This window comes from Crocodylus porosus, unplaced genomic scaffold, assembly GCF_001723895.1.
Source record: "Crocodylus porosus isolate Cpor-Errol unplaced genomic scaffold, CroPor_comp1, whole genome shotgun sequence".
Lineage (NCBI taxonomy): Eukaryota > Metazoa > Chordata > Crocodylia > Crocodylidae > Crocodylus > Crocodylus porosus.
Window position 1 is genome coordinate 346,824 of NW_017728905.1, and position 8,215 is coordinate 355,038.

At 56.6% G+C, this 8,215-nt stretch overlaps 1 protein-coding gene across 1 annotated transcript in view; it reads left to right on the plus strand.

Annotated features, from left to right (window-relative positions):
• Positions 1-7,199, plus strand: part of CCDC94 (coiled-coil domain containing 94) — a 7,766-nt gene extending 567 nt beyond the window's left edge. The window contains exons 2-7 of the mRNA XM_019556953.1: positions 421-621; positions 1,097-1,231; positions 1,929-2,110; positions 2,674-2,794; positions 3,767-3,932; positions 4,973-7,199. Coding sequence (XP_019412498.1) covers positions 421-621; positions 1,097-1,231; positions 1,929-2,110; positions 2,674-2,794; positions 3,767-3,932; positions 4,973-5,091 — 924 coding nt within the window. The 3' untranslated portion in view covers positions 5,092-7,199. The remainder of the gene's footprint in view (positions 1-420; positions 622-1,096; positions 1,232-1,928; positions 2,111-2,673; positions 2,795-3,766; positions 3,933-4,972) is intronic.
• Positions 7,200-8,215: the final 1,016 nt, after the last annotated feature.

An 8,215-nucleotide genomic window follows, 5' to 3' on the forward strand; every position in this document is an offset into this window, starting at 1 on the left:
GTATGGGACAGGGACTCAGGAGTTGAAGTCAGGGTTTTGGCTCAGGCTCAGATTGCCCATGGGATTTTGAGCGGGTTGTTCAACCGACTGCATGCTTCTGCCACACATTTACATCCCCCTCAGAAATGGGTATAATATAACGACCTGTCTGCTGGCACTAATTTTATTCTGTGTTGATTTTGGGAACCCAAGATGCACAAAGGCACTTAAGCAGGTGGAGTGTGCAGGTTCGCCTCGGCCCCAAGGCAGGAAGTGAGTTGAATGTAGGTGTTATTCCACCTAAGTGGTGCTGATCAAAACCAAATGGGAAAGGACATCTGTGCTGCTTTTCTGCTGTGGGCGTTTGGGGTTCCTAGAATGGCCCTTGGGAAGGAGATTGCCAGGTGGACAGTGGGCTCAGGCTGCCTGTACATTAGTTAGGCTCTTGCTCCTGGTTTTTTTTTTTCATTACGCTGGATTTCTCTCTCCCTCTTCAGGTGCAAGACATGTGGGGAGTACATCTACAAGGGCAAAAAGTTTAATGCCCGCAAGGAGACGGTGCAGAATGAGATGTACTTGGGGCTCCCCATCTTCCGTTTCTACATCAAGTGCACCCGGTGCCTGGCAGAGATCACATTCAAGGTAAAGCCTCTTGACCGTTGTGTCTCGTCTGGATTTGTTGCTAGGTCAGGGAGCCTGGTACACTGGTTAGATCAGGGGTGTTGGGAGATCTCCGCTCTAGCCCCTGAAGGGGATGTGTTTCCCATCAATGTTGCTGTTATAACATCAGATTTTGGGGTTACGCTGATTGAAGCATGTTCCCCTTCTAACAGTCTGATTTTTATAAGATCAGAACAGGGCACTAAGGTAGCCCAGCTGTGTTAGCAGGATGGTGAGCATTTCTAGGCTGTCAGTGATCTTTCCTTTGGCAAGAGGAGCTACTGGAGCAGTAGTGTGAATAAAACAACACCAAAGGGATTGTGTCACTTTGAAATGCAGATGAGCTGTTTGTAGTCAGCCCTGAATGTGCTGGCTGTGACTGGCAAAATATCTTCCCAGACCACATGGTACATGTCCAGCTGTTGCCTTGTCTTTCCCCCTTCCCTGCTTTCCTCAGACAGATCCCGAGAACACGGACTACACCATGGAGCATGGGGCCACACGCAACTTCCAAGCGGAGAAACTTTTGGAAGAGGAAGAGAAGCGAATGCAGAAGGAGCGGGATGAAGAAGAGCTAAACAATCCCATGAAGGTATTGAACACCCCCCCCGCCCCCCCCGCAGAAGCCAGGTGGCCCCTAGCTCCTGTCAGCATTTTGTACAAGGGAAGGCAGCTAATACCAGAGCTCTTACAGATACTCGTCTATAGGAGGTGCTGTCCAAATTCTGAAGCCCTGTGGAGCTGGCACAGATGGACAGTAACCATGGTCTCTGCTGTGAGCAGGTTCTGTCCTGTCCTAGAATGAATGACAGGCACTTAAGTTAAGTCCTGCAAACTAAGCTCTTCATAGCCTTAGTATCATGTGCCTGCTGCTCCTTCTGAGAGCTGTTCTGAACCAATGTGGGGGGCAGTCAGCATTACTTGTAGATCAGGAAGTCTCAAACCTGTCCAGGTCCCTGGGTGGGATCTAGACCACCAGGAGCCTCCCAGGTTGAATCTGGGCTCAGTAGGGCAAGCAGCAGCACAGTTGTTACTGTATCCATTGCTTGCTCCTTCCTACTGCTGACATGTATGCCTGCTGGGGCTTTGTAGCAGTGAATCTGGCAGCGGGTCTCGCTCCCATTCACCTTGCCCCCAAATTTCCAGCCCCATGGGCCTGGTGAGATGGCTCTCTGAGCTGGAACCAGTGTGTGGGCTATGTGTTTTGATGCTTCTGCTATCATCTGAGCTTGGGAGATGGTGGTGTGGCTCACTCAGTGCTTGAAGGGCCTTCCTGCTTTCCTCGCCAGGTCTTGGAGAACCGCACCAAGGACTCCAAGCTGGAGATGGAGGTTCTGGAGAACCTGCAGGAGCTGAAGGAGCTCAACCAGCGGCAGGCAAATGTGGACTTTGAGTCTATGTTGAAGCAGTACAAGGAGTATGAGGAGGAGCAGAAACGCCAGGAGAAGGAGGAAGATGAGCAAGAGCTGAAGTGAGTTGTGGGAGTCTACACTCTGGAGCCTGCCCTATTGCACCTGCTGGGGTTGGCCATCATCTCATCCTTTGCAGCCAGAAGTGTATGGGGACAGCACTGTAGAGATCTGATGGAGTGGGGCTCATACTGGGGGATGCTTCCACCTTGAGTGAACAGTGAGGAGAACCAGCGTGGCTGGTGCCTGAGCTGTCCAGGAGTGAGTGTTGCTGACTGGACCTGGGAGGTTGAATTTGTCTTAGAGGTGGCAGCTCTGGAGTTGGGTGATATCCAGTTGAATTGGGCTGTGAGAACAGCTCCTAAAGCTGTGTCCCTGTTGGAACTAGATGAAAGGAGGCCTCTGTGCTGTCAGTCTCATGTGTTGCTACAGCATTGAGCTTCTCTTTAAAAATGGGGAGGAGGATGAAGTATGGGTCAGATTGCAGGATTGTGGCAGTGGCGGAGGGACTGTGCCCATCAGCTCTGTGGCAACTGCTGTCCCAGCTCTTGCCCCTGAGCAGTATGTAGGTGCTTCTCATGGGGCAGCCCCTGCCACCTCCCTGGCTGACCCCTTCCCTTTGCAGAGCAATGTTGGAGGAGGCGCAGAGCCGGCGGTTGCTGCAAGATTCTGACTCAGACGAGGAACCTGCCCAGGTGTCCCCGCACCCGGCAGCAAAACCGAAACCCACAGACTTCCTCCGGGAGGTAAGTGAGCCCAGGGGTGGGCCTTCCTATGCAGCTGGCTTGCAGGGGCTGATTCTGGGAGTCCACAGTGCTGAGTCCCTGGGCAGGCAGGCGCTTGCTGTGTATTTCAGTCCTCAGTTCAGGCAGTGAGTTGTCCCAGCTGGATGTGAGCTGCAGCTGCAGATCTACCCTTCTGGCTTTGCCCTGTTCTCTTGACTTGCTCACAGGGATACAACAGCAGCACAGCAAAGAGCAGAACAGTTGTCCCTTCTCCTGTCCTGCCTATTAAAACCCAACCTAGGGACCTGCTTCATGACACAGGCCAGCAAACACTGCCTGAGCCTGGTCTCCCTTCTCCATCGGCAGACAGAGCCAGTCTGAGCTTTCAAGGTTGCCCAGGCCAGGCTGGAGTTTCATAGTTTCATAAATGTTGCGGTCGGAAAGGACCTATTAGATCATTGAGTTCGACCCCCTGTCCTGGGCAGGAATGAGTGCTGGACCCTGGCAGGTCTCTCCTTTTAAACACCTGCAAGGAAGGAGACGGTACCCCCTCCCTTGGAAGCTTATTCCACATTCCACCCTCACTAAAGAATTTTTTCTTGTTGAGCTGGGAAATGTTTCTTACCCCAACACTGATCTTTGGAGCCCTCCAGTTCCTGGTGAGTTGTATCCACCACCCCATCCACCAGCAAATGGGAAATCACAAAAGCCTTACTGCTTGCAGCTCATCCTGCTGCCACCAGCTTGTGCCTTTTGACTAGTGTCTCTTCCATGCTCGTTTTAAATGCTCCAAGCTGTAGGGATGCAGCCCTTGGGAGAAGGGAGGAAGGTAGTTGTATGGATGAAAAGACAAGGGCCCCAGATGCTACCTCTAGGCAACCAGCTTGGAACAGCCTTTGCTCTCTGGTGCTGTCTTGCAAAGCTCTTTTCCCCCCAACCCTGCTGCAGCAGCTTGGGGGGACAGAGAGCATGAATCTGTTCTGTCTCCTGCAGGACACTGAGCCCCAGAGCAAGAAGCTGAGGGCAGAGAACTGGGAAAAGAGTGTGGGCAAGCTCAACAGCAAGCCCCAGCTAGCTGGGCTGGTCATGGTGAAGAAGCAGAACCCAGGCTCAGCTGTTGCGAACGGGATGGGGAAGCTGCCAGCACTGCCGAGCACAGGTAATGGCAGGCAGCGCTCTGGAGGGCTGGTGGCCAGGGTCTGAGTGGGATGGTGTCTCCCCTCCCTGCCTCTCAGCCATCACAGGTGCCTGATGAGTCCCCACAGCAGGTGCGGTGGCTGATTCCTGAGCTGCCTGGATCAGTCTTGGCTGGTTGGGGCTATAGACACTAGCAGGTTAGCTGTGGGTCCACGAGCCTGTGTACAAGCCCTGCCGTGACCACAGTTCCCTTGGTCTTGCGGTGGTGAGCCCCGGTGTCTGCCAGTCCCATGGGTAGCAGGGCACCCCAGATCTAGAGCTAAGGTCCCAAGAGCTATTCTTGGCCTGAGTCTGTTTGTGGAGGTGGCGCTATATGTCAGAGGACCTGGTTAGCGCTGTCTTGTCATTCCCACCTGGCCCCATAGTTGCAAGGCCCCATAGTTCCCTGGAGTGCTTAATCTCTGTCCAAAGCTGTCATGTGATGTTTGGCTGTGTCCAGTGTCTGAGGGGGCTGTATTCTAATAGGGGTGACAACACTGGCCCCATTCCTCATTTGTGAATGGTACTAAATGGTGGGAGGGGCCACGTGAGACTAAGGATCGCTGCTGATTCAAGCACTGAGCTTCACGTATGGCCCAGAAGCAGGAGTTTCTCCTGCCTTGCACCCTCATCAGCCCCTTTCTCCTGAGCACATGTGCAGAAGAGACCCCTAACTACTGGAGGTCCCTGTGCCTGACTGCCTGCTCCCTTCCACCATTCACTGACTCCTTTGAGCCTAAGAGGAGACCGGGCACCCCAGACATCTTGCTGTTCTCTCCTGTCACTGCCAGGGGGCAGCAGGAGAACCTTGGAAATAACCTCCCAGGGAAGCCTTGGGTGAGCTTCAGACTGGGTGGGAAGAATCTGCCTTGCAGCCGGCCCCCGCTGCCTGGTATCTCAGCAGGTGCTGGGCATGGGATGTGCCTGGGGGATGGCTGTCAGCCCAGGCTGCAGCAGGGAAGCCCATGGGGAGGTCCAGCACTGGGGAAAGGCAACTGACCAAATCCACTGTTTGGCTCCTAGGTGCTGGGAGTCGGAGCATGCCCTTGCCTGTGGGGACCCAGCCCGCGCCAGCAGCCCAGGGCTCTTCCCTCAGCTTGCTGGGGGCGTACTCGGATAGCGAAGACAGCCCCAGCGACTGACCCAGAGTGGCTCTGCTAAGATCCTGCCCGCTCTCCTTTTGCTCCCCTCCCCCAGCCAATGAGAGGGGCACAGTCAGAAGGTGCAGCAGGACTGGGATTACCTTCCCTCACCCAGCCAGCACTCAGCTGCCCTCTGCATAACAAAGCCGACCACAGAGTTGGCTTCCTGTAGCAGAGAGCGTCCCAGGCCATCTGCACATGCCGCCGACCATCTGTAATCAGAGCAGCTCTCCCTGCCTGGGAAGAGCCTTGCTAATACGCTGTCATGTTGCAGCATGCCTTCAAACCAGGCCCTAGAGCATGATCGCCGCCAGGCATCTCTGTATCACCATCCACCTACCCCAGCTCCTGTCAGCCCGGTGTGAGTGATGGTGACACCAGCAAACCAGCCCCCTGGGGCTGCAACTCCATTAGAGGAGACAACTGCTGCTTGTCAGCGTCTCCACAGTGAGCTTCCTGCTGTGGGTTTTGGGGCAGGGGCAATGGGAGGGAGATGCACAAACCAGAGCTGTCCAGCTTGAGTGCAGAAGCAAAGCCTCAGCGGGGCTGAGCCCTAGATGCCACCAGCTGAAGCTGGGATCTGTTACATGTGCATTGGCAGCTAAGCTGGGTGGTAATGGTGACAGCCATGGAGTTCCCAGAGAGCATAGCCGGCCTCTGCCCATCACTGACTGCCCTTCCCTGTGCTCCTCTTCTGACCACCAGGCAGCGTGGGTGCTTCACTGTCCACATGGGCCACCTAAGGACTAACCCAGTTCACTCTCAGTGCAATAAAGGGCCCTGAAAGAGTTTCTTTCCCTGCCCCCATCCTTCTCTGTCTCAGTGCAAATCTCATTGCTTGCTGGAGCAGGGACGCCTGAATTCTGTGGCCAGCTTGGGATGTGACCATCTTGCTTGGAGAGGCAGCAAGTTACTAAATCACCTGGCTGGGAAGCCTCCACGTCCCTCCCTCAGCGCCAGTGATTAATAGCGTCCTCCATGACTGTGCTGGTACTAGTCTAGCTGGTGCTGGGGGAGTGTGGGGCATGCTGTGCTGATTGAGTGTCCGCGGCAGAAGTGGCTTCTGCTTCCCCACCACCCTGCTGCAGCATGAAGCAAGCCAAGCTTAGAGCCCTCTCTTCCTCCCCGCTTAAGCCCCATCTCCTCTACTAGCAGCTCTACAGCAGCACAGCGCAACACAGACCCACCTTCTCCCCCACCAGCCCTTGTGCCCCCTGGCCCTCTGCAGTCATGGCCATGCCCAGGTTTCCTCAGGTTGCCCAGCAGCGGATGCTCTCCAGCATCTCCCCACTGTGCCTGTATCTGAGTCCCTGTCCCGTCTAGAAGCCCCCTTAGGGGTTGTGGCTAAGGTGTCTAGAGATGAGACATCCTGCTTGGGAATGCTGCTAACCTTGGCCCTGCTGCGTTGTTGCTCTGTGCCTCCATTTCCCCATCTGGGGAAGGGGCCATCCTGGCTCTGACCCTGGGGAAGCTCGGGGCTACAAGGAAATGGATAAATCGGAGTAGGATTAATAGGCATTTAGGGCCTGGTTCTGCTGTCCAGGGACTGTGGTGCCTGATGGCCACAGGGCGCATTAGCCCAAGGCAGACTAGCAGGCAGGGGCAAAGGAGCAGGATCATGCCCTGAGACTCCCGCACCCGTGGCTGGGTCAAGCCCATGTGCTGGGCAGGGCTGAGGCCTGGTGCGTTGTCTCCGTCCCACCCAGTTGCAGAGCACAGCTCTCTGCCCTAGCTGCTGCCAAGGTGATGCGCTCCCAGTGCCAGCAGTGATGCGCTCTGGCTCACAGCCCACAGCAGCCCCACTACCCACAGAGCCCTGGATCCAGGGACAAGAACCAATGTCCCTGTGACTTTCCCCATCTCCAGGAGCCTGGGGGCGAGATCACCCTCTCCTGGCCTCCCCTCTTCCACCCTCTCAAGTGCCCCCTGTCCCTGCTGAGCCAGGCAAGCTTGCTTCTGCTTCTCCCCAGCCCTGCAGGTCAGCAGCTCCTTGGGGTTCAGCCCCATGTCACAGACCCTTCCCCCTGGTGCTGATCCTGGCAGTGCGACCGCGTTGCTGCCTGTTGGAGGCGGCTGGGCCACCGTAATAAATTGGACATGTCAGCGCCGTTTGCTTCTTCATCTCCTTTCATTACCCGCAGTGGCAATTCATCTTCTGGCCCGGGGGAGCCGGCGCTGTGGGGGTGGAGGGATGATGGAGTGGGGAGGGGGGCCAGGGATGAGCCCCGGTGGATCTGACTGCTTCCTCCTTGCCCCGGTGGGGAGGGGGTTTGGTGTGCTACAGAAACCTGAGAGGGATGAAGCAGCCCGCTAGGCTGCATCTGATCTGGCCACGCCAGCCCCTTGGGACCTCACAAGCACTTTGTCCAGCTTAAAGCGATCCGATTGATGCAGCTTCCCTGGCCCCTGGAGAGCCCCCTCGCTGCCCCCCTCCAGGATGGCGGGGCTGTGCTGGGGGGGATTGAGTGATAAAGATCGTGGGGGACAAGGAGGGGATGCTGGAGTGCCAAGGGTAGCTGGTGGGGGAATCCCACCATCCAGGGACTGAGTTTGGCTTTCTTGGCAAACGCGAGCTGCCAGCCCCCTCCCCAAGCCTGGGCCACAGGGCGCAAATGCCCCGCGTGGGCAGCACCAAGCCCTGTCTCGGCTCAGAGCCCAGCCTCGCCAGACTCCCCCAGCACGGTGCACCCCTGGCCTGCCTCTCCTGCTCCGTGTGCCCGCGCTTTCCCCTGCTTCCAGCCAGGCACCGTGGCATGGAGCAGCCCACGTGCCAACAGGGCTGAGTCCCAGCTGTACCAATAGCAGCTCCATCTGCCCGCACCCCGGTCGGGGGGTAAATCTCAGGCCTAACCTCAGCTCCGCTTCCAAGTGGAAGGCCCGACCCTGCTGGGTGCTGAGATGCACACGGGAGATCCTGCCGCCCTCCGCAGTAGCAGGGACGGAGCGTGGCAGGATCATACCCTGAGGCTTGTTTCCAGGGCTTAAACACCGAGGTCCGGGCTCTGACCTGACCCAGAGCTGCTTGCAGCCCGTGCTAATCTGCCCGGTGGCTTTGGGCTCCAGCCCTGTGTTCACCACCCCAGGGCGCAGCCCTAACAGGAGCAGGATTTCACTGCTGAACCCT